The sequence below is a fragment of the Phaethon aethereus genome (assembly GCF_964289735.1).
Source record: "Phaethon aethereus genome assembly, chromosome: 7".
In the NCBI taxonomy this organism is placed as follows: Eukaryota; Metazoa; Chordata; class Aves; order Phaethontiformes; family Phaethontidae; genus Phaethon; species Phaethon aethereus.
This window is the reverse complement of record NC_138583.1, coordinates 24,940,150-24,966,969: the sequence shown is the minus strand read 5'-3', so window position 1 is coordinate 24,966,969 and position 26,820 is coordinate 24,940,150. Positions and strand designations below refer to the sequence as shown.

The 26,820-nt window shown below is 39.1% G+C and overlaps 1 protein-coding gene across 1 annotated transcript in view; it reads left to right on the top strand.

Moving 5' to 3' along the window:
• Nucleotides 1–1,284: 1,284 nt before the first annotated feature.
• The window catches only part of KNDC1 (kinase non-catalytic C-lobe domain containing 1), a gene marked incomplete at both ends in the record, with an annotated part of 65,649 nt that continues 40,113 nt past the window's right edge, over nt 1,285–26,820 (top strand). Inside the window, 4 exons of the mRNA XM_082002168.1 lie at nt 1,285–1,383; nt 6,083–6,281; nt 9,295–9,353; nt 25,211–25,357. Coding sequence (XP_081858294.1) covers nt 1,285–1,383; nt 6,083–6,281; nt 9,295–9,353; nt 25,211–25,357 — 504 coding nt within the window. The remainder of the gene's footprint in view (nt 1,384–6,082; nt 6,282–9,294; nt 9,354–25,210; nt 25,358–26,820) is intronic.

The following is a 26,820-nucleotide window of genomic DNA, read 5'->3' as shown; positions in this document are numbered from 1 at the left end:
GAAATTTAATTACAGGAGAAAACAGACTCTTCCCTCTATCCACCACACTGGTTACAATGGAGAGGCAAGATATTGATGTGGCTGCACACGCGCTTAAAGCTGAATCAGGAGACACCTGCTCAGGGGTTCGTGCAGCACGTGCAGTTCCCCGTCTGTTACCGAATGCCGATTCCCCTTCCCAGGCGGAAAGGGGAACGGCTGTGGCCTGTTTACACAACACAATTTACAGTTTACTTGAAACAAAAACATGTGCCTAGGCAGGTGGTACTTTTGAAGGAACCCTTGATCTTGAACCTTCAATTTCAGAGACTTAATGTGGATAGCAAAAAATGAGCCAGGGCTAATGAAAAGAAAGTTGATAATAGCATATTGGTTTTGATTGTGCTCGTTATGGTCTGAACTGCGTCAGGAGTTACGGCCATGATCATGTAAAAACTTGGTCACCTCCCCGATTTTAAATGCTGGGGTTTATCCAGTGAATCCAGTGGTTTGGACAGCCCATGGCGATAAAACGAGGCCGAGGCATAGCGGGCTGGCGGGGGAGGGAGGGGGTGTTTAAGCATGTGCGAGGTGCCTCTCACGGCAGGAAATCGTTCGCCGGCGGGAGCAGCTCTCCGGCCATATCGCCTGTCAGCACCTCGGGCGCCAGGCAACGCCGCCGCCCCAGCCTCTCGCCCGGCACTAGCCCTTCCTCCCGCCGCTCCGGAGAGCGCAGCCGAACCGCGGACGGGCCCCGCCTCCCAAGGGGCCCCGGCGGCCGCAACTGGCACTGCAGCGGGCGCGCCCCTCAGGGCCCGGCGCCCCGACACCGCCTTCTTGCCGGGAGTTCACCGTTAGCGGGGAGGAGGGGGCGCGGGGGACACGCCGCGATTCGCTACTGGCCCCCCGTGACTCTCGGGGTCGCCCCGGGCGGCGGCGGGGGCGAGGCGGGCGGCGGGGGCGGGCGCCGCCGCAGAAGGGCGGGCGCCGCCGCAGTGAGGCCGCGCGGGCGAGACGGCGGCGGCGGGCCGCGTTGCCATGGCAACGCTGCCCCAGCTGAGGGCTTAAGCGGGCGGCGGCGGGCCGCCAGGAGAGGAAGGGGTTAAAGGGCGCCCCGCGGCCGGGCCCCGCCGGGCGGGGAAGGGGTTAAAGTGGGGCGGGCGTGCTGGCCTGGCGCTGTGGGGGTCGCCGCTGGGGGCAGCCCGCAGGCGGGTGTGGGAATGAGCCGCGGCGGAGGCCGAAGGCTGTGCAGCGGGCCCGTAGTGAGGCTGCGGAGGTGAAGCCTCTGCTCCCTCGCTGGGTGGAATGGAGGCTGTTGGTGCCGCAGAGGACGTGTTTTATGAGGAGGAGGAGGTGGTGAACTGCTACGACTTCGAGCCTCTACCGACGCTGCTGGAGGATGAGGTGAGTGAGGCAGGTGCGGGGCCGGAGCCGCTGCCGCCGCCGCCCTTGCGCTCACCTGAGGTGAGGCGGCCTCAAGGGGCGGCCCGCGGGCCCCACTCCCCGGCGCCTCTTTCTGCCCGCGCTGTCAGGGCAGCCCACCGGCTGCGCCGCAGCCAGTCGGAGCCCGGGGCTCACACGCTCTGTCGGGAGCGGCCGGGCCGGGCTGTCTCGACAGAACTGTTCGCTTTCTCCTGTGTTCACTGTGGGTTCCTCGCTTTCTCCTGGCCGGTTGATCCCAGCTGCCAAGCTGGGCTTAGTCCATCCCCATGCACCTTCTCCATACAACAGCAAAGTCATGGTCATCGAGTGCCTTGTAACTCCTGTTGTAGCCGTGGGTTAATGCTGCAGTCGGGAATTATGTGTGCTTGTCACACCTGATAAAGGGGAATTTCATATATGGGCAAAAGTGTTTCCAGTAGCCACCAACCAGACTTTTGTACAGCCATTTCTTGCTATCCTGTGGAAAAAGGCCTTGTCATGGGGAGATAAATAAAAAAAACAAAACCAAACAACAAACTGTTCAGTCTGTTTGTTTGGTTGTTAAGCGAAATAACCTGTAGCTAAACCCAGTTCTGTTGCCAAGCCTGTCTAGATTGGTACTTGGGTTTCTGCTTCCTTTATTATTGCTCTTACTCATCTTTCTTTGTATCTTTCTACATGAAGTGTGTTCCTTACCCCCTAGTGAACGTTTGGGCAAAATGTTTTGGGTTTTTTCTTTTTTTTAAGTAAAAGTTTGCTGAACCATATGTGAACCATTTGTTCCCCAAGCCAAATCTTGCAAGCTTTCTTATTTGCTGTGTCAAGAACCCAAGTGGAATCAGGATTTGAAAGTGTGTTTGAAAATAAAGTCCCTTCCAGCTTTCATAAGCTATCTAATGGCTCAGCAGTTTGGCTTGTCCTCCCATCATCTGTAGCATTCAGTGTAGTAGGCCCTCTCAGACTAGCCCATGAAAAATACAGAAGGAAGGTGGTAGTGGCCTCCTTTTTACACATTAACTTAAATATTTAGAGTATTTCTTCAGTGTGGGATAAGTCTGAGGGTCAACTTTTCTGTGTGAGGAAGACCCAAGCCCATTTTTCTCACCTGTTCAATATATACTTTAATTGTGGGTTCTTGCCAGTCCCTTCTATTTAGTTACTCCAGGCACATGAATATTTTCAATATTCTTGTTGAGGGAGTGAGCATGACCTATCACCTGGTGATTAGAGAAGTTAATAAAAAGGGGAGGCTTTGAAGAGTACTCGGATCTTACCCAGGCAACACAGTGTTTTTTCTTCAAATGCGATGAATTTAATGTGTTTGATGAATTTTCCATGATTGTGGAATAGATTGTTTTGAAGTTTGTGTGAATTACCTTGGCAAAAAGACAGGTGCCAGAGAGCTGTGAATGCTGATGTACCTCTTAGCTGCTTAGTCATTTAGTGGACCCTGTGCTTCTCATCACTGTACATAGTATTAAGGAATGACATTGGTGTCTGATGTATGTGGTTTACTAAAGCTAATATGTAAAGTAAGAAGGTGCCTGAGCTGAAGAGTAGGAAACACTGAGGGTGAGACTGTATTTCAAATGCCTTTCTTTACTAGGACTTTCTTCATCTGACGCTCCTTAATATTTATTTCAATTTTTTTAAGAAGTTGTGTGTGGCAAATTAATTTGTGTTTTCTTCCTGCTTTCTCTTCCTCTGTTTAATTACATATGCTACTGAACTGTTTTATACTTTCTGAAGAAAATGTAAGCGGAAATTGAGAACTAAAGTGAATAATCAAGGCATGCTTGTCTGACCAGTTCACTTTTTGTAGTTATTAAACAGTAATTGCTTTTACAAGTGTCTTTTACTGATAAGAGGGGAAAGGCATCAGCATCTCTGGTTAAGTAACACCCTCAATTTTTCCTGTAGTTCGAGTGACCCAACTGTCAGTGGTCCAAAGTACTGAAGTTGTGGCTCATTGGAAGCTGCAGCTTGCCAGAAATTCCTGTGTTACAGTCTTAAAAGGATTTTTCTCCTGCCCCATGAAAACTTTGTTTCCATATTGCTTTGGGGATGCAAACTAATCAAATGCATGTCTCGTTGAGCACGAAGCATTGAAAACACCAAAGGCCTTGCTTTGGTGCAGTAGCAGCTTTAATAATGAAAGCCAAGATAGTGTGGTCATTTGAGAAATACAGGGCTTCTGTGAAGTAAATCACATCCTGGAGCTTTGGAAAGAGGAAGGCTTGTTGTATGGTTGTGGTAGTGGCTTGCTTTGGTTTTTATCTTCACCTGGCCGTCAATTGCTGATGGAAGTCAATGAATGCTCATAGGCCTTTTTTCTCTTTCCTTTGTTTTTTTTTTTCCTGTATTACCTAACTTTCCCTTGCCCTGGAAGGAAGATAAGTTTGTCTGATGAGATCATCATCATCTTTTGTTTACCCCCCAAATAACCACAAGACAAAGATGGCTTTGTAGTTTGAACTGTAGATATTCCTACTGATGATTAATATCCACTGTAGAGCTCCACCTCAAAGCTTCACTCAGAAGAAATTCTATCAAGCCCTGATTATGACTGGAATTTGATATTGAGACTCTCTTAAAGGCTGCAGTCTTTATTTATTTCACATAATCTCTAAATTGAGCCTTTCTTGTCCATGTGCAGAGGTGAAACTCTCCTAACTTTGCATTAGTGAAACATTCTCCCCCCCCGCCCCAGTCTTGGCAAATGCAGTCATTTCACCTAGCTGGATGATCCTAGGAGAGTTAAAAAAGAAAATACTGGTTCATTGCTTTAGTCATAGAACTTCTTTTTCTTCCATTTTTTTTTTTAAACTTTTTTGGTTGGCTACAGAATAAGCAGTTAGTCTTTCCTTTCCAAGCCCATCCTCATCCTAGCTATCAGTTAGGTCAGCTTCAAAGCCTAACAGTTTGTGGCCCAGCTCCTTGTTCTATGTTTATGTTTTCAGATAGAGGAACCTCTGTGCTGCCCTTCGTGCTTGGAAGAAGTTCCTCATAAAGATGTGCAAAACTTCCTCATCCACCCTTAAAATCTGATGGCAGCATTAAGCATATGGTGCTGAGCACAGCACAGAGAAAGATCTTTTGTCTCATGTACATGAACTGTAAGGGCTTCTGCTGTTCATTGTTATGTAGGACTGAACTCAATGAGACTAGGGTCTATGATTAGTGTTAGAAGGCACTGTAATAATGCTACCATTAGTAAATCAATCCATCTCTAGGCTCTTGAAAACTAGAATATTGAAAATAGAACTTGTTTCCCAAATAGTAGTCAGTGCACTTTATTTCATACCTGTGTTTTCTCATATTTATTATACTTTAGACCAAAAAGCACAATAGATTTTTAGCCTAAAAATTGGTCCTTGTTTGAAGGATATTATGAGTGCAATACTTAGTTCTCTGAAAACATGTTAAAAACAACTGTTAACTCTTCTGTAAACGGTAATCCAAATATCATTGATGTTACTCAGTACTGAGGTATGTAAAGAAAGTTATAACTGTTTTTCCCAAGGGATTAAAAGTTCAAACCACTATAGTCTTCTGAGCTTTAAGATCTCATGTTCTGCTTTGCCGACAATGCGATACTTTCTTTTTTCTATATTCTAAGTAATATGTAGCTACATCTTCAATTCAAGGTATATTTAATATCATTCAGAAGTATAGTCTTTAGTTTTAATTACTACATATAAACGAGAAAATATGTGTAATTAATAGTGGCATAGCTTTGATGCAAAGTAACTTCTGTAGCTACTTCCATTTTTCTGTTAGCTTATTTTTCCTTACAGATGGAATTGTCTTGTTTGTATGGTTTTTGTCATGCCTTTATGAAAACTTTTTACTTCTGTAGCTATGGGCAATGTATTAGTTTTATATTCTAAAAAATGTACATGAAAAGGCTAGCTGCTTTGATCAAAGCACTGTTTCTGAACATCTTGACCAGAAAAGCCACACTGGAGCCACACTTTTTTGGGACTGGACTCTTCATAGCCTTACTGTGATGACAGGGTCAAAAGAAGTTGACCTATAGTTTAGGACAGTAACTTAGAAATTAAATCTATAAACTGTTTTGATCACTAAGCTCTGGGAGTAATGGGGAGGCCTAGGACAACAAAAGTGTCTGGTTTTAAGTCACTTTTCCTATGGCTTGTTTGGCTTTTGAGTGTTTATTAAATGGTCTACACCACTAAGCTTCACAAGAGCATCATTCTTAAGACAGGCTAATTTAGAGGGTACTTTTTCCCAGATCACAGATGGTAAGGAAAACTGAAGAGAAATTTTGAGTAGTTCATGCAAAGGCACCTGGGAGAGCTTAAGGGAGACATGGTTTACACAAAATGTTTTAACTTAGTCTCTGCTTTTACCTCCAAATCGTCTGTTTCCCTAACTTTGATGCAGTGTTTCTGTAACTTGCATAGCTTCCATAGTAAGTCTTTTTTTTTTTTGTGTTAACATACTGTGATACCTTTGTTCAGGTTAAATGTGCTTCTTAAGAGACTCTGTGAAGAGCAAAGTCATGCACTTGGTGTTTCTTGGGGTGTTAACCAGTGTCCTAGAAAGTCTGAGAACTTGCTAGAAACATTACTTGCAGCCAATTGTGTCAAATGTAATCTATGATACACAAAGTAGTGTCATGAAATCCAGGGTAATTTATGAATTCATATCTTGGCAGGAGAATGTGTCCCTTGCTGATATTTTGTCACTGCGGGATAGCTGTCTTACAGAGCAAGATATTTGGGCAATTTGCCTGGAGTGTTGCCATTCTTTGAAGAGCATTGCCCATTCTGCAATCTTCCAGACACTCTGCATCACTCCTGACACTTTGGCTTTTAACACCAATGGCAATGTATGCTTCATGGAACAGCTCAGTGGTAAGTATTTGTGTTTCCAGGCCATTTGTTTTAGAACTATGGAAACACATAGTGAGAGACTGTAGTAAAGCATTATATTTTATTCTTAAGATTTGTAATTAAAATAAAGAGAAAACAAAAACTTGTTCAAGAATGGGTGAGTATAGGTCTGTATGAAACTACATGCTCAGTTTTGTGACTGATGAACAAAGGCTTTTATCAGTTTGCTTAGAAGATTCTTCCTAGTTATTTTAAGATTTATCCAGGGGGATGTAATTTATCTCCATTTTTAAACACTGTAGGTTATGTATTTGTATATCTGTGTGCACCAGTCTCTACCTACGTAAAGCACGTTCTTGGTCTCTTCCAGTCCTTCTCATTTCACGGATATGTTCTATTTCTAGAGAAATCTGACATTCAATGTACTGTGGTAATTGTGGCCATAGAGAATGGGGAAATTCTAGTGCATACTCACTGTTAGAAAGGAAAGCGCTCTCTCTTGAATAAAGGATTATTACTTTTTTCAAAGTCATGATTTTGAGACTCAGCAAGTGTGCTGACTGACTGAGAAATTAATTTTAATATGCTAAAAACCAGTATGTAGTAAAATTACTTCTGATTTCAGCACAGACAAAAAAGCATGTTATTGTTGCTGTTCCCTTTTCACATGATCCATCTCGAGAGTCTTTGCCTTGGGCCTGTTAGGGATATTACAAAATAAAACACACAGGAAAAACCCAGCCCTTATTCTATAGTCCTTTTAAAATTATGTCAGCTTGTAACCAAAAGAACCATTCTAGTCCATGTACACATTATTCAGATTTTTATGTTTTCTTTAACGTAATTTATTTTTAAATCTACATCAGAGTAAGCGTTTCTTCTTTTAGTCAAAATCTAGATCATGGTATTTAGAAAAAATGGAGTAAGGTAACTTTGCAACAAATGAATATTTGTTGCTCCCTTTAGAATTAAAGATAGTATTTCAAATAAGCATGTAATATCATAAAATGTATTTAATAAAGATGACAATATATCTTCATAATTGTTGTGGTGTTTGTTTTGTGCTTAAATTCCTCAAATATATGTGAGTCAACTTTTAGTTCCGTGTTAATAGTAATGTGGAATCAATTTCCTTTGTTTTAAGGAGCTTGTCATAACTTGAAATTTCAAGAAAAAAAAAACCTGACTTTGTATTTGTGAGGGTATATGAAAGACTTGTTGAAGAGAATAAGTCTAGTGGATGAAAAATGCCCCTTAACTAAGATCTTTGCTTGCAGCTGGGAAAGGAAAAAAAAAATCAATTTCATCTTAAATGTTTTAGTCTAATTGAATAGCTGGCAAACAATTGATCCAGGAATTTGCTGTATTTAAGTGCTTGAAATGTGGGAAAGCAAATTCCTGTGCAAAGCAGATGTACAAAGATTTTGTTCCCAGAAGTCATGTTAGTCTCTGAGGAAAAGACTTTTTCATTAATCCTCTTTAAAGAAAGCTGCATTTTTCCTAGGAATGCAAAAAGTTATGTATGTATTCTATTCCCCCTCCCTTCCACTGTGTCTCTGACTCTCTTCCCCTTTCCCTTAGATCTTGTTACTATTTGGTTAAAATATAGTTTGTTAGGTAGGCACTTGGGGAGGTTGTCCTTTTTGCTTCCTGATAGTTGTTGCCTATGGATTTATTCTTCCAGAAGAAAATTAAAACCTCTGGATTTGCTTGCCAGTGAGTGAAAATGAACAGTCTGTTGCTTCTGCTTTAGTAGTGAGTTTTGCTTCCTGCAGGTTCTGTGGTGCTAAAGTGACAAACATTCAACAGGATGTTCTTCTGCCAAGGGCTCTGATACCTTCTTGTCCCTTCAAATCAGACAAATTCCCAGTGTAAATATTATATTAAAAGAATGCAGTGAGCTTTACAAGTGATAAACTATATGCTTGTACAGCCTTAAAACGTTTTATTGAAAGAAAGGGGAAAAAGTAGTGGGGAGATGAAAAGGAGCAGCAGTCTGGAGGGGAAGGAGGGGACAGAAAGACAAAATATCTTCTGTCCATTATTTCCATTCTGCCTCCCTCCCCCATATTAGGAAACAATGTGGTGGGGGGTGTGTGCAGAATTAGTTGCGTACCCCTCTTTTTCAGTGGCAAAGTAGAATCAGGAGCATTGTAAGGAACTGTAAATAAAGTCCTCTCTACTGTAGAACTGAGTTTAGTATCTTCGCCATAAAAGATTAGGTTTTTAGTCAGGCCCTTTTTTTAACCCTCTGGTGTTCTCTACTGGGCTCATGTGACAGTACAGTGTGATACTACGTGCATGCTTGGATGCAGCAGCAACATCAGTCTCTCAAGATGTTCCTTTTTTCTTTCCACCTCTTCACTTGGAAGTGGCTGCTGCAGTAGCTCAGTTCTCTGCTAAGCAGCACGTGGGTGGGGAATATGCTTCCTCAAGAGGTCAAGGTTCTAAGCTGGCCTGTAGATGAAAAGGCAATTAGCTGCTCAGGTTGTTTTTGCTGCTTGAACCCTTATTCTCCAGGTCTGCAGTGGAAAATAGTAAATGCAAATGTCCCACTAATCAAATCAAACCTGCAAGCCACAGCTGAGCCACACCAGCTTAGGCTCTGAGCAACCTGATCTAGTTGAAGATGTCCTTGCTCATTGCAGGAGGGTTGGACTAGGTCCCTTCCAACCCAAATTATTCTGTGACTCTATAACTTGGTCCAAACATAAATGTCTGAAGGCAAGAAGTGGTTAGGCATGGTAAATGTATTTCTTTGGGGGTGTTTTGTCTGTTATGTTTCTTAATAGGAAAAATATGGTGTCTTCATGCAGAAAGTTTGAAAGTAGCACTTCATTTTTACTTACAGTACTAGAAACATGGATTACAACTTTGCTCATCTGTATGAGTGAACCAAAATACTGCTATCTACGTAGTTTCTTTCATATCAGATATGAGTGTATCATTAAATTTGTATCAACATGTTGGTTAGTTTTTTAAACAAGCAAAACTACTAATTTCTAATCAGACACATTTCCTTTTGCTTTTGAAGATGATCCAGAGGGTGCCTTTGTTCCACCAGAATTTGATATCACCGGTAACACTTTTGAGGCAAGTTCATAAATTTATCTGTAAAAATAGAGGGGGGTTTGATCATTTTAGTACTTCTGGCAGTACCAAATGCTCAGCGTTCTCAATGTATAATTTTAACGTTTTTAAAGATTGTAAATAGTAAATTGTGCTATTTAGATATGGCTTGTAGAAATAAAAAGTGAACTTAAAATACTATATTAATTTTCTGTATAAACATTTGTTCATTAATTGTTAAAATACGAGACTCTGTTTTGGCTGAATAATGTGTTGCCCCAAACCACAGCTGGTCTGTATTATGTTCACTGGTATCCTTCACTGGTTACATTTGCTTGTTTGGGGACTCGCCGTGGACTTTTATGACTAAATATAAAATTTGTTTGCCATCCTCTTCAATAAAATAATTCATGGAAGGGTAATCAGCAGTTTTATCTTTGATTTAATGAAGAAACAAATTACTATCTGTTGCTTTGCAATGCACAAATGCTCTACATTGTTAAATTAAATTAGATTTAAATTGTTTATACTAATTCATTAGCCTCCCAAGTCAACCATCTCATTGCATGCTGCAGGAGTGCTTGCTTCCTTAATATCCTTTTTTAATACAGTATTTTTTCTGGCATGTATTCTTAGATAATTCAAATGCTTTAATTAGCAACGTTCTAGTCAAGGTATAAAAAAAATTCTTCTGTTTCTTTATAGTTCAGTACAAATACCTTTTACTTTTCATAGTTACAGCTTTCATAGTCATGTTTATAGCTTTCTATATTTCATTGGGGAAGAGGGTAAGTGAACCTTGGAAGTGTGGAGTACAAGTTAAGATGAGAATAAGGCAGGAAGGGTAGTATTATAAAATACATAGTATAGTGTTTGAAGGTTAGAGTTGCAACATTTCTCCCTGTTGCTGTGGTTTGTTAATGTAGTTATATAGGCCAGCAGAGCTCTAGTGATCTTGTGCTTGCTTAACCCCCCACCCCCAGGCTGTTTTTTGGGGGAGGCTGTTTGGGGACAGGGGGCCAATGCAAGTGGGGGTGGCTGGGGGGTGACCAATATCGCATGTAAACTTTGCAACTGTAGTAGTCTTCACATTCAGATATGCTTGAAGAAAGCAAGTCCCAAAGTCGGTGATTTTTTTGTTGTACTTCTGAAGCTGGACTTAAGATTTTACATAAATACGTTCTTCATCCCTTTCCCCTTAACAAGTCTCCAACACATGACACAAACACAAGATCTGTGAAATTATTTGCTTCTCTGGCAAACTTAGATTTCCCTTGAACCCTTTCTCCTCCTCTAGGAGTTGCTGAATTCTTATACATATAGCAGCTAGATAAACTGACAGAGGTTTGACAACCAAGCGGATGGGACGAGGTGAAATGGAGATTTGGGAAGACGCTGGGAATACTGAGTGACCTGAAGGCTTTGTTCTGTTTGATATACAAGGCCATTGTATCCCTCTTGGGTGAAACTTGTCAGTGTACAGGCTTATTATTTAACTCTTCTTTCAGCAGTATTTAGAAGACTGTTAAGCACCAGCGAATCTCAATACCAAGCACAGCACAAACAACAATTATACAGTCAGTGAAAGCAGTTTGAGTCAGGAGTGGGTCTGAACATGGACCCTTCTACTTTTTCTGCGAAGGTCAATGAAGATACATAAAAGTACACATTTGTATGAAGAAAGCTGACATGCTCTGCCTTGTGAAGTACAGTAAGGACTGGGTGCACTGACTTCTGTCCATTGCTCCTGTTTCTTTATCTAGCAAGTTGGGGAGCCTTGTACAGCAGGGAGAGCAGTGCTACAACAGTGTCCTGTTGCCTCGGCTGTTTCTCATTGACCATGCTAGGGCAATGCAGAAGTCTGGAAAAACTAGGCCTTTCCCCTTCACCGAGGCAAAGGTGTATTGTTTTACCCTGGGATTTGTATGCATTTTGTCAGACAGCTATGGGATTATGAGTATTCATGGAACTTTCAAAGCTTTACTTCTTACTGCTTGAGAGTTGGTTGAACCAGATCAAATTCTCCCAGAGATTCTATGCTGACCTCTGCTTGCTTTTGCAGTTTGAGACCTACAGTGGGTTAATCCTTACGTACTTGTTACAAGGGTTTTATAATGTTGTAATCTTTCCAAGCTAGCTGTTTCCTCCTTGGTGCTAATACTTAAATTTCTTCTCTTTTTCAAAGGTTTTGATACTTTTGTCTATCCCCTCAGCCCTAGATGTCACCTCCTACTATGCAACAGCAGAACAGCACTGGTTTATATACATCTCTCAGGAAACCCTGGGCCCTTGTGCTTTCTCAGTATTATGAGATTCTTTGTACTATAACAAGAAGCAGCCCCTTTTTACAGGGGCATCAAATCTTTTGTGTTACTACTTGCTCCTTCCTTGGCAATGACCTTACTCAGTTGTTCTTTGTTGAAGGCGTATTTTTGCAACTGCTTAGTACGCTTTATTGAGAACAATGGAAAGTAGTGTTTGTATTGAAACTGTCCAATTTCAATATAAAGAAAAAAATTAGTATTGGAACTACTAATTATGTTCAGGACAATCTTTGATAGCTGTTAATCCAGTGTCAAAGCTCAGCTGGTTTAAAATACTTATGTCAGACAGAGGTTTTGCGTGATTGGAGTGTGACCTATTTCGTGGCTTCTAAAACAGAAGCACACAATGAGGTTTGTGTAGCTACTGGATGACTTCTTCCTCTTTAAACTCTTTTTTAAAAATCCCTCAAATAAAGCTACAGTTATTTCAACAAGAGATGTTTTGTTTCCTGCTTGGTGAATTACTGATCCAGACCTCTAATGAAATTGTGACTCCAGTCTAATTAGTTACTAAACTTAGCTGGCACTCACAAGCACACAAGGGTAATAGACGCAGGAAACAAATTGAAATGTGTTACTGTCCTGGTGTCTGAAACAACGCTATTAAAAATTTTAGTTTCCAATTGGAGTTTCAGATAGCAAGAGATCTAAAGCTTCATCCAAATGACAATGCACAGGACTGAAAAGTAATTGATTTCATGTGGTTTGTTTTAGACTTGTGCCTTGTTTCCTGACCTGCTCTCCATTTGTAAAGTGGGAGTAATAATACCAACTTCAGTTACTGTTGAGAGTAGGAAGGTAAAAACTAGCCCGTCAGGGAGCTGTCAGCTTCAGTGTCAGGTGTAGAGTAGACTTTTAGAGAGGAAGGTGTTAAGGTATGCTACTGTGGAGAGCAGTACAGAATGTGAATTTTTCTGTTCCAGAAAAACATGAAGAGGCTAAGAAGCAAAAATACAGATTTGAGGCTTCTTTTAAAATTTGCCTGCTTGACTATATACTGGGCTTACCAAACAACTCATCTTCAGTATAAACTATTAGAGTCCTGATTCCCTCCTCTAAATAGGAAGAGCTTTAACCTTTTCATGATGAAAATGATTCCTATTTCATTTTCTTGCCCTGGGCAGTACAGTGATAGACTTATGAAATTTGTCATATTGGGAGGCCAACAGGAATAGTTAAATATTGGTGAGTTTGTTAATAGCCTTATTTCTATCACTACAATACCAGTTTGCCTCAGGTTAAAAACATTGGCTGTCTCAAATCAGTTTCAAATAGCTATTTGTCTGCATCACAAAACTGCCATTGAGTCTGACACAGAGCTTCATTGATGTAGAACCCCACATTTCTAAGATATGAGCTTTCAGTGAGATGAAGGACCAATGTCTGCCATGTGTGAACTTGCATTTATAATCTTTTAATAATATGGCTATTCAATTTTGCTTGTTCTAGTGAACCTCTGTAGCAGAAAACAGTGAATTTTCAGTCTTGTCTGCCTTTTTTTTTTTTTATCTAAAGCAGGCTGGATAATGGTTCTGTTTAATGACTTCTTCCATTATTTAGAGGTGATAAAATGCTGTAGTTCAAAAACCTCAGTATGCAGCAGGATTTAAACCTTTCAGAAATAAAAGAATGGAAAAAGTGATATAGAGTTGAATACTACCTTGAGGAGAAGGGGGAAAGATGGGATAGAGAAATGGAAGAAACGGAAGTTCACATTTCTCTGCTTTCTCATCTAGAACTCATTCTTGCTTTTTGCTATCATGGCAGGAGTGGGGCATGCTGATCGCTCACCTGGGAGAGAATCAGAACCAGAAAAGGCTGAACACTGCCTGTCTCTTTGCTAGAATGTGACAGCTGTTGACTTGCAGTTCTCAGTGAGTTATAGTTGATTTATATTACTAAAAAAAAAGTCCACGTGTTTCAACCACCTTAAAAATAAACAGTTCTACACAAGGTGATATAATTAGTGCAAATAGAAAAGGCAAGCTAAAAATCTATTACTTTTTTTTGAAAACTAAATCGTTAAGATTCAAATGGCTTATTCCTATGAAATGTGACAAGGCAGTTGGATTAATACATACCACATATATACAAATATTTTATATGCATATAAATGCATGGATTGAGATGCCAAATGAAACCTACTGTTCTAGGGAACAGATAAAGAAAGAAGGGTTCAAGGGTATGTATATATGTTGGTCCTACTGAAGAAAACTGAGCTGACAGTTTGGTGCTGCAGTATTTCTCAATAGCTGATCATTACTGAGCTAGCACTCAGGTCTCAGCTGTTGGTCCTTCTCTAAATATGAAAGCTTTCATCTTTCTCCTAAATCAAAACAGCAGAAGGCATAAAGGAAGTCTTGCCGTTGCCACTTCCCTGGTCTTTTAAAGCAATAGCTTTGAACACTGTGAGATTCTCTCTACTGTTCTATTCTTTCTTTAGCTTTGTGTGCAAGAGGAAAGAAGAAAACTTTTTACATGTTCTCCTAGAGGCGTTTTTGGTTTTGTTTTTACCTGATGGGGAAAATAAGTCTTTTGGAACACCTAGTGCCTCTTTTCTTGAGTTCTGTTTCCTTTAATTTCATGTAGCCTCCTCTTGAGACTAATTCTATCTAGCAGCAGCAAGGCTTGTCATCAGCAAATGGTAACCTACCTCCTCCTGTAGTCTAAACCATTCTATCTTCTGAGTGTTATTTAAAGCTGTCTTTTCCTTCAGTGACAAAAATAAACTGCTTTTATTTGGTTACCTATGCTTCTACTGTGCTATAGAAGAGGAAATGGAATCCTCCTGCTCTTGCTTTTACATCATCAGCCCAACAGAGGTTCCATTCAAGAACTTAGTACTGAACAAATATCACCCTTTAGTTGCTTTACACAAAGAGCTAACCAAAGGAATAATGAGGCCAACAGGATTATTATTTTTTACAGCAATTTTTTTTAATGTGTATAATATCTTTATTCTATATAATTTTATTTATTAAATTAATTATAATTCTTATAATTTTATTATCTCAAAAACCTACAGCTTGTTGCTTAGTTCTGAGGTTGGGCTTGCAAAGTTGTCATATTGGTCTTTTCTAGCTGGCCTTTTGAGCATGTAGTAGGTATTTTTACAGTTTTGCCACTAAATCTGAAATGCAACTTTTTGCAGACTGACTTCTACTTTTATGAGGAATAGCTTGTCTCTTTTGTAGAAAAATGTCCTCAGAAGAGAAATGACTGGACTGTGACTGGACTGGACTGTAACCTGCTCAATGAGAATATATAGTATTTTGGGTTTCCTCCTTACTTGGTTATTAGGTTCCTATAAGAAGGTATTTTTAAAGCTAAGATACGTATTTTCCTTAAGATAGAGGAAGATTATCCTCTGATGTACAAAAGTGTTTTTCAAAGCAGCTTGTTTCAGGATTTTTGGTTTTGTGAGGGAAAGATTGGGAGCGAAAAGAGAACTTGGTGTTTTGCCTTAAAACAGTTGGTTCTTGTGGTAGTTGAAGTCTACTCTGTTAGAAGACTGAGGAGCTGTGTTGGATAAATTTGCAGATAGCTCCTATCATGAGCAAAAATCTATGGAAAAGAGAACAGATTGTTTTCTCCTGTTATGCTTGTGCAGTGTCATAAAAATCTAGGTTCCTTCCTTAATGTTAAAGGTGCACGAATGTTTTGGATCAGTGGTTTATCTCTAGCCACTGCTCCATACCCTCTTCTGACTAGTACTGATACTTTCTCAGTTATGGGTGAAGTTGTCTTCATTTGTCCTGGTAGATTATTACTTCAAAAAAGCGTGAACTGGTTACTGTACAGTAACAAATATTTTACGTATCAGAGTCTTAATGTCATTGATTCATGGAATGATAAAGGAACTGGGATGCTATTTGAGTTTATTGGTCCACAGTGTTCTGTACTGGAAGTGTTGTACTTCAGTTCTTTAGCTCCAAAGTGCAGAATAAACATCCCCCAACATAAGATTGTGTGACTGGATTTCTCAGCTCAGAGTAACAGATTTTACCAGGAGGCACATTCTTTTAGGTTCAAGATTAAAAAAAAAATACACTTTTTTTTAAACAAATAACTTTGATGACTGCAAACAGCATTATATTTGCCATACAATGAAAAAAAATCTCAGACAGTTGAGAGAAGACAGAGTTAGTCTGCTGAGCATGCATATAACTGTTTCCCAGGTTTCCTTTTTTTTATGCTTACAGGGAATAAATTGTATTAGTTTAAGTGACAAATGAATTACCTATGGCAGGTAACTTAAAAGTAGGGAGGTTAATGGCTGATAAATCATAGGGAGAGTTGTGACACGTGAACTTGAGAGTTGTGAAACTGAAACTCAGTTTCAGGGAGGTTTTTTCAGTTTTTTTAAACTCAGGGAGTTTAAAAAAAAGTCATAGTGTTCAAGAAGTGTTAGAGATAAATGTGTCTAATTTATGCTATGGAACCTCTGAGGTCTCCAGCAGTTTTATTGCAATGTTCTTCCTTAACTGTCATAATTATACTTCTACAGTCCTGCAGGAGAGGAACCAATTGGTGTGCAATTCATCTGTGTTGGGGTGCTGATCTTTGTCGTTAAGAGAGCCTGAAAATGGGATTAAAGTGTAAAGAACCTATTCTTAATTTGTGTCCTCACCCTGCAAACACATGAGTAATTTCATGCACATAGCATGGTTTAAATTTGGTCAAGCTTCTGTGTATGTTCATCTTTGTGTGACTTGTTAAAGCGAAGTGAATGTTTATAAAGGTGGCTGCCAGTTGCTCAAGATATTTCTCAGTTTTCACTATAATCGTTAAAGTAACAGCTTCTTGAAACTACATTTTGGTCCAGTTGACCGTATTTTCTGACTTTTTTTTCCTGCTCTTTTGGTGTACCTCTGGACTGACAATACTACTTTTCAAATTAATTACGGCTGTAGATGCTGGCAATTTAGTCTATGAATAGCGGTCACCTGCTGGTGTGTTAAACACATATATATGTGTGTGTGTGTGTGTGTATATATGTGTGTGTGTATATATATATAAAAAAACATATATAAGCATAAACATATGGCTGTTAAAATAAAGCATTTGCTTATTTTTTTCCAAATCTGTCAAAAGACAGAAATGCTGCCCACAGTCTGCAATGGTTCCAGATGAACAAAGTACAAAAGAGTGTTTCAAAGAAAGCCATAGCAGAAAGACTGTTTTGGTTTTTTTTTAAAACCATTTTCATCTTGTAGGACCTTCAGGAGGTTCTTACATTGCAATTCTTCTTTATGAGGAATTATAAAAAAATTTGGCTCCAATGAGAGTGTCAGAATAGACTAAGTGACCAAGTTGATGAAGTTAGCAGTAAAATTTCCAGGACCAGATGGTGAAACAGTGTTTGTAAAAGAAGCAATCACTTAGAGTAATATTCTTTAACCTGGAAGAGAATGTCCTGAGGGAGAATTTATGCTAGAAATCTGTGAAGTATACCATGGTGGCATCCAGAGAGTGTTTGCCAGCCCTCATAAACGAAGAAGTAAGTGGCAATGATGAGATGAACACAGGTGGACTCAAACAAGAGGAAATAATTCTTTGTTACGCAGTAAGCTGTGGAAATTCTTGCTGCAAAACATAGATGCAAAAAGGTTGCATGTGGAGAAAGCTTAGACAAATTCATGAAGATAAAACAGTTGTCATGAACCATTACAGACAAGAAGCCTGCAACTACAAAACAGTGAGATTAGAGTGATGTACTAGGTAGAGTTCCTCACTTCAAACGGAATGATATAAATAGAGGTCACAAGAAACCAAAGCATAGTAAAATGTAGGGACTAAACAACATCATTCAGACCATGTGATACATGATCTTTCCAAGGGCTCAATGTCCAGATGGAGATCAGTGACAAATAGTGTCCCTCAGGGATCTGTACTGGGACCAGTACTCTAATATCTTCATTAGTGACATTGACAGTGGGATCGGGTGCACCCTCAGCAAGTTTGCAGATGACACCAAGCTGAGTGGTGCAGTTGACATACCTGAGGGACTTGGATGCCCTCCAGAGGGACTTGGACAAGCTTAAGGAATGGGCCTGTGTGAACCTCGTGAGGTTCAACAAAGCCAAGGGCAGAGTCCTGCACCTGGGTCAGGGCAACCCCTGGTGTCAGTACAGGCTGGGGGATGAGAGGATCAAGAGCAGCCCTGCTGAGAAGGACTTGGGGGTCCTGGTAGATGAAAAGCTGGACATGAGTGGGCAATGAGCGCTTGCAGCCCAGAAGGCCAACTGTATCTGGGTCTCATCCAATGAAGTATGTGCAGCAGGTTGAGGGAGGTGATTCTTCCCCTCTACTCTGCTCTGGTGAGACCGCACCTGGAGTCCTGTGTCCGGTTCTGGAGCCCTCAGCACAGGAAAGACATGGACCTTTTGGAGTGGGTCCAGAGGAGGGCTACAAAAATGATTAGAGGGATGGAACTCCTATGAAGGAGACACTGAGAGAGTTGGGATTGTTCAGCCTGGAGAAGAGAAGGCTCTGTGGAGACCTTATTGCAGCCTTCCAGTACTTAAAGGAGGCTTACAAGAAAGATGGGAACAGACTTTTTAGCAGGGCCTGTTGTGACAGGACAAGGGGTGATGGTTTGAAACTAAAAGAGGGCAGATTTGGACTAGATATAAGGAAGAAATTTTTCACAATGAGGGTGGTGAAACGCTGGCACGGGTTGCCCAGGGAGGTGGTAGATGCCCCATCCCTGGAAACATTCAAGGTCAGGTTGGGTGGGACTCTGAGCAACCTGATCAAGTTGAAGATGTCCCTGGGGCTTGCAGGGGGGCTGGACTAGATGACCTTTAAAGGTCCCTTCCAACCCAAACTATTCTATGAATCTATGGTTTAGATTTCACTTGGTTCATTTCTCCTTCTGTTATTGTAGCATTGCCTTTTAGATGAATGTATCTATGAAGCTTTGCTTGTGTTTTGTGGTGTAAACTGATCACCTGACATTTGTCTAAAGACATACTAAAACTTGAAAGCTTTCAGTTAGTTGTTTAGGTAAATTAAAAGGCAATTTAAGATGACGTACCTGCAAACTTCAGCTGTGAGCAGATTATTTGAGAAAATCTGACTAGTAGCTGCATTTTTATGCTCCTTTTTTTTTTTTTTTAAGTCTTTTGGGAAAGATTTTTTTCCAGCAAAGCTAAGTAGCAACTGTAGTTAAAGGGACAAACTGCAAGTTTAGCTTTGATCAAAAATGTTGCTTTGCCCACATTTGCTACCAATTCAAGCTAGAGTGTATGTTTTGTGAATAGCCTACAGTGGTTTAGCAATTTTGGCACATTCTGGAGACTAATTGGCACTTTGGATGTGTAGATAAATTAATAAAAAGCTAATATTTAGTACAGCACATTACAGTAATTACAGTTATGCAGAAAGCATTTAGTCCCTTTGTAATGAAGAAAAGTATTAAAAAGAATAGGCTTATTTCCCTTTCATTTTGTTGCTGAAGAATATTAACTGTCTGTCGTTTGCATAAAAATAGTGCATTTAAGGGTCAGTTCATTGAAAAAAGACATAGGTAAATATTAAATGTTTTCCGCCAATAATAATTTTCTCAAACATTAGCTTGAATTTGTTTATAAAACTTTGAACTTTATAACAACACTGCTTTCATTTATGGAACCTTTAAATGCTTTGAATTGTGAAAGGGTGGAAACATCTCTATATGTGCAGCAATCTCAATAAAAAAAGAAAAAACTGCAAGGTAAAATAAGGGTCAGCTATGAATGTCAAAACCAAGAACTGTCTCACACTATTCCCATAGCTTTTCATGTAGTCAGAAATATTTTACAGGAAGTATTAGTTCTACCATGGTCTGTGTCTCTCAGTTCTGCTGAAGGCCTACATTTCTGAACTCGGTGAAATCTCAATACAAAATGTAAATGGTCATTGTTTGTAATTGCAATATGCTAAATGCTTATGTAGTTACTATTCAAAAGCTCTTTTGTCAGTTTTTTTCTGTAGTGTTTGTGTGCAAGTATGAGTTCCTATAGAAGCTTAGTTCTTTAGCCCTGACAAGCAGTAATACAACAGAGCCTCTGTCACACTGTGTAGGCTTGGAGCTTTTACTTCCTTTCCTGATCTTTTGATTTGCAGATTTTAAAACTAGAGTGGGTCATTACTGTTCTCTGATTTCACTTCCTATAGTGTTAAATGGTCATAAAATGGCATGCAGCAAGCCAAGCAACTTCTGGAACTGACAGAAGCCTTTTTGAATATATTTCCCTCATGAGATAAAATTTTAACATGATGGCAGAAGCTGTCCTCTCACTTGATAAAGTGCTTTTGGTACTTAGCCTGAATGTTTTCAAAAGGTGAAGATAGAACATATTTTCAATTTTTATCTGCTTTTTTTTTTTTTACTTTTGAGTCTTATTATGCCTTTGTGTCTTGGAAACCACTCCAGTATTAGAATTTATCTTGATTTGGAGCTACTTGTATGATTATGACCTTCAAATTTTTCTCCGAAATACATGAGCTCCTTTTGGCTGTTGCTGAAAGGAAGACTTTCAGGACCTCAAATCATACTTATGACTTTTCTCAAACATTTTTTCTTCGTGTTGCCATTTTGATTTTTAAGGGGCACATTATTTCCGTGATGGCCTTCCCAGTGATGCATACAATGATGACTTTACCAATGATTCTTGTTAGGTTTGCTGACTTTGGCCTAAGGGTAGATGTGCTCTCCAAGACCAAACCTGGAGATCTGGTTTCCTTGTGTGACTTCCTCCCTTTCTCACCATCCTTTTTAAAGCTGATACTGTAGTGCAGTCTTGCCAGCATGGTCTATATTTTTTGTAATAAGTTACACTTAGATTTTTAACTTAAAAGTCTCTTTAGGAATTGTGAAGAGATTGTTTTGGGTTGTTTGTTTTTCTTTTGGAACTTTCTTGACATGCATGCTATTTTTCAGCTATTAATATTATTCTGTAATGCAAATATTCTATAATTAAAAAACAATTCTCCTTAGCTAGATTTAAACCACGTGGGTTTGGTTTTGTTGTTGGTTTTTTTGTTTGGGGTTTGGTTTTTTTTTCATAAACTGAGGGGGGGAAAAAACGCTCTTAATTTTTTAAGAATTCTTAACTGCCAATACTGTACCAGTTTTTGCTTGTCTTCCAGGAGAATAAGAAAAGTTGTTTTCTGCCCTTTCTTATTTGTTTGTTACTCTCCTTATAACATATTAAAAAACCCTTGGTTTAGTTATGAGAGTGTTTTCGTTGAGGGCAGTAGATATTTCATACTTATGAATTTGGTTTCTTTATTGCATTTACTGTCTTGCTTTCCTTCCCCAGAAAGTGAAATTTTCTTAAGCCTCAACAGTGTGGTTCAGAAGCAGATTGAATGCATAAACTTGGGGAACGCCCCACCTAGTGGATGATCATTTTCTCATTGCTCCAATTCAGATGGGAGACTTAAGGTTACGATGGAATACTTTACTTATTAACCACTTTTACTGCCAGCTCAGGAAATTCTTTTCCTGTTTTCTTGTGGGGGTGATGGTGGTGGTGGTTGGGGAGCTGGGAGAACGGAAAAGCAAAGAGGAGACTTACATTAAAGAAAGTTTCAATTTGGAAAAGATGCTGAAGTTCCCAATAGATGTTTTACCATAGAAATTAATTACAAGCTATGGTGATTGAAATGGCATCTTCAAAATTAGCTTTCTTGGATGTCAGAGGAAAGGAAGTATCTCAACAGAACAGCTTTCTGTGTGGGGAAGGAAAAATCTTTCTTTATTCAATATGAGACTGGCCTTTCCCTTGTTCAAGAAAAGGTGCAGTGAACTTCTTTAAAACAGGACAGCAAAATGGAGGGAGTGGAATCCTATCTGCCTGCATCTCAAAGACACTTGTGCTTTTAAAGGTAGACTAGGGCATATGAGTTATACCTCACTGCGAACAGAAATTATTAATTGGGTAAAGTGGAATGATGTAATATGTTGCACTGCCCTTCCTATCCCTTTGTCCAGTAATGTCCACATCTATCATCACGTGGATCAAAAAATTTGGCAAAAGGCAAATTTTTTGTTCACTCAGAGTTAAGTTCCTCATCTTCTTGTCCTGCTTTTGGAGTTGGTATTTGTGTGTAATGAGATTAAATTCAAATATGCTTTCTTATTCTTCTGTATTATAAGAAATACCTTATTTCTTATAAATTTCTTACTGAAAGAAGACTAGATAAACTCTTGTTTATTCTTATGCACTGTGTATTTGGAACAGACACTACATTCTGTAAATGAAATCAGATGCTGAGGAATCACACGCATCTTTTGGAGAGGCTTAAACATACAGGTAATGTCCAAATGATAAAAAAGCCTTGAAACTGATGCCTGTAGACACATGCAAAATACCGCTTTTGAATTAAACAAAAAAAGCAGAGACAGGAACAAGGATCTCTTCCATCTATTATTCTTGTTTGCTTGAATTTCCCACAAGTATTCTGTTTGCTAAAGGCCAAACAGGGAGAAAGAAATATGTCTAGTAAGTTGACAATTTGACATAAAGTGTTTTTAATTCTTACATCATGGCTACAGCCTGTCCCTTGATGTGGGTCGTTAAGGACATGCAAAGTGTTACATTATCTGTTTCTGGAGTCTGAGTGTTAGTTGCTTTTTCTCTCAAGACTGAATAAGTGGAATTTTTTTTTTCTGCTGCTGCTTTTGTTAACCTTAGCATTTCTATAAATAGAACACTATACTGAATAAATAGAAGAGCAAGATTTGCTGATAGAGTACAAATGTAATGTGTTGCTTACTTTTGCCACATGATGTAAGAGCACATAAGCAATATATTACCTTTAAAATATCATCAGTGAAGCTTGGTGTCAGTCTTATAGTGGATGTTAGAGCCTAAAAGTAAATTTTCCTAATAAAGCAATTCTTCTACCCATTCCTGATGTTAGGAGTGATATAGGGAGGCTGAAACTGGTTATTCTGTTCCCAAGTACATTCTGAATTCAAAGGTGTCACCACAGTATATGACATTATTTCATCTGGTATTCTGACATTGCTTAGTCTGTGTAGTGTACATCCATAGCTTGTACATCATGACTTTTCCTCCAGTTCTTAGAGAAGTGATTAATTTCTTTATTAAAGTCAATTTGTGGAACAGAGGTTATGTCATTTGTTGCAGATCATATCAAATACATGGAATAACTTACTGATACCAAGTATATTAAACTACCACAATCCCATGTTAGATGTATTAAAGTTCTTTAAATGGAGATGTATTATATTTTTAAGAGTTTGTATTTTTCTGTGTTCTTTTTTAACTTTATGTTGAGTTTTCTGTTATGCTGTCCATTGAGAAATGCAAAATGACATAGCTCACTGAAACAGAGTATTTAATAACAAAGTAAAGGAATAATTTCTACATGCTATACTTCCCCTTCACTGTTCAAAAGCTTATGAAACAGTCTGTGGGGGGAAAAAAAACCTTAAAACCATCTTCATAAATTCTTGGATACTGGGGGAGGAGTCTTGGTTAAATTTCTTCCATAGAATGGAATATACAAAAGTATAAATCTAGATTTCCTGCCCCCCCCCCCCCCCCCCCCCGGAATTATGACCTTCAGTCTTGGGCAGGCTTAGAAAGGTACTAACTTTATATCTATTTAGTTTTATAGCAAGTTAACTTCTGCAGACTGTAAGACCATCATCCTCTGAACATTTATTAATAGGAGTTGTACGTCCTTTGTGAGTAGCTGTATTAGTCCAGGGTGGAGTTCATTTTCTGCAGCTGAAATAAGTATGGGTGAAGGTGGTAGTAACTTCAGGAAGTATGAAGAAATAAACATCTTCCCATCACCTTGCCTTGTTCAGTTGGTTATTTGCTCAGGCTTCATAGTCTTATATCCTTTTACTGGTATGGTCTGGTTTATCTTACAGAAAAAAAAAAGCAAATCTGTGAGCAGTGTAGTTCAGTAGGACTACTGCCACTAAGTGGGTTATAGTAGCTAAATGGGGAGGGTGGAGAAGTAACCCTTACTCTTGGATTAGATGAACGGCATTCATTCTTCTGCCAAATCAAAATAAAAACTGTAACAATTTCGGTCTGAGTTCCTCTGAGATTCTTGAAAGAAAAACACATGTCTTCTGCTTAATGGTGAAGATGTATAATAGTGAAGAACTTGAGACTGAAATTACTGCTTTGCAAAAAAATTTTTTTATCTTTTCTTTTTAGATCAGATGACTTACAGCTTGTTTTTCTGACCTTTGTCCTAATCTTGATGTGTCCCAAGTGTAAATCAAGACTTTAGATCCAGCAGTCAGCACTAGTTTATGCTTTCTTGGTTTGGGGGAGGCATGGAGGAGGGAGAAGTGGGACTGTCCAAGCTACCTGCTCACACAGTTTCCTAATGAGGTGGTGTTGCATTCCCCTTCATGGATGTGCACTGCCTCTCTAGAAATTAAATATATGCATACCTCTGGAACAAGTCACCTCTCCTTCATACAACTTGGAGACAATAATACACCTTAATGGGAAAATGGGGTAGGCAGAGGGGAGAAATTACTTTTGACCATAGACTCAATCTTCTTTCTAGGGTGAAAAATAGTAAAGCATATAGCAAATGCAGTAGTATAACCAGATTTAATGTACAAATCTGGTAATTCTTTTATTTATGTATATATTTGTAAACCTGTGAGGGTGGAGTTCGGTGCACTGAATTCCTGGCTGTACTGCATCGTCATTAAAATGTTTACACAAATTTGCACTTACAATCTTGGTGATAAATTTTACTGAATTATGTTTCCCGAATGGAACATAAAAATAAAATACAAGCCATCATGGATAAATTGCCATTACTACTAAAGCAGAACTGAAAAGGCATTTGTTTTTTTAGAAGCAGAAGACTTGTAAAATTTAGAGGTAGCTGTGTTGTATGGCAAATCTAGTGCACTAGCACTAGGTTTAAGAAAGTTGTTAGCTCGCCTCCATTTTTATTAGAGCTCATCACAAGGTTGTGGACTTTAAAAGAAGCAAAGGTGGCACACATGGAGTATTAAAATTCTTTCATAAGGGTCTTCAGATACAAGTGATATGCTGTATTGTTTCTGGTCACTTTTTTATGCTTGATAGCACTTATAAAATACTGCTGTATATAAAGTTTTTTGTTAAATTATTTTTTTCCCTGCTAAGAGGAATGCCACTTCAATCTCCCAGTGTGCTTCTAATTTAATTATTACTTGCATACACACAGGGGGCTGAGTTTTATATCTAACCGTAGCCAATGAACAATTGTAATACTGATTACTGGTGAGGAACTAAAAAGGCTCTATCTGGACCCCACAGGGGTGGTTTGGGGTTTTTTTGATTGTTTGTTTTGTTTTGGCAGCAAGCATATCCCCCCAAAGCAGGAGTAAAGCCTGTTTTGTTCCTCCTGTTCTGTTTAAATTACACCACCTTTCCAGTATGCTGTTACCTTGTAAGTTAAAAATGAAAACAATGTAAGCTGTATCCCTTGTGATCTTAGAGCTTTTTTTTGATGATAGAGAGAGAGAACTGGTAGCATATTTAATGCCTTTTTTTTTTTAACTTCATACAGGCACACATCTATTCTTTGGGTGCAACACTGAAAGCAGCAATAGAATATATATTAGAACCTGAGACAGAATCAGAATTTGGGCAAGATCTGCATACTCTACTGGAACAAATGCAAGAAGAGAATCCTGAAAATAGGCCAGATATTGAGGTAAAAGTGCAATACATAATTTTCTGTTTTAAAAAAGTAACAAAAATATTTGTGCATGTGCACTAATTGAGAGACAATCTTTGTGTAATATGCTCAGATTTTGCAAGAAAGCTGAGGTTTTCCCAGACTCAGCAGAAACTTCTTTTTATTTCTTCCTACTCTAATGGAGATACAACCTGAAAAGCAGATGTAAATGTTTTATGGTGATTTGATTTTTTTTTTTTTAGAAGGTTGGGTGAATATACCTGTGGATCTAAATTTTATCATTAACTGCCGCATCTGATTTAGAATTTAGTTTACAGAGACAGACTGAGAGAGTCACTAGAAGTAAGAGCATGGGCATTATGCTCTGAAACTTGTATGGTGGCTCAGATGAAGTTTGGATTGCATTTAAGGAGATGGAGGGAGCTGAGCTCCAGGAAACCTCTGTTCCTTGGCGTATTCAAAGCAGTGTTCAAAGCATTGCTACTAACTAGTTTTCTGTAAATATGTAAATATTTAGTAGTATTTGATTAGATATCTTAATTACTTTTGCATTTTATTCTATTTAGTCTTTTATTTTACCTTTATTTTTTAGAAAGCATTTAAAAGTGTATAGGATTTTTCAATGTTATGTTTTCAAAGAATTTACATTCTAATTGTCGATTACCTAATACAGTGTTACTTGACATTGGTGTGTGAAAGTTTAGCTTTACTGTATTGTTTTTGCAGACTTTCTGACTGTAGCCAGAGAATAACAGTTGTCCAAATGTGACATTCTTGGTTTCAGTTCTTCTACATTAGAATAGTGCTTATCTACTTTTCTGGGTGTGGGTTTTTTGCTTTTTTGGTGTGGGGTTTTTTTTCCCCCCCTGAGCTGATAGTGTATATTCTAAATTGTGTAGCAACTATAATAAATACTTAGCAGAAAGAGTGCTTCAACAGAAGAATGATTCATATTTATAAAGCAAATAATATTGGCTCCCTGGTTGAGGACTGACCAGGCAGGAGACCGTTCCTGACACAGAGCCTGCCTGATCAACTCCTGTATTTCCATTCATTTACTTTCGAGCATAGTCAGTAAATGGGTGGTACAGCACTCATCATCTCCAGTTGGTCTGTAGTCCCTGAAAGCTATTGCTGACTACTTAGATCAGCCCAAAAATAGAGCAAGTCAAGGCTGGTCTAGGGTAGTATATGAAGGTTGCTTTGTGACTTATCTGTTCTCTTTTCCATTCCTTTTCCACTGGGCCCTTTCTTGGGTGGAAAGGAGTGGGGGTGCTATATGGAGAGAAGACTGATAGACTTGTCTAGCCATTTCACTAGACTCCAGCACAGCTGGATACCTGTCTCATTTTCTCCTGTCCGTCCTCAGACTGATATGTGAGCCAACAGAGCCATTTTCCTCCTTCCATTCACAACAGAAGAGCAGTTGAGCAGGTTAATGGGGAAGTAAGAGCAGCTCCTCCAGAGCTCTATGAGGT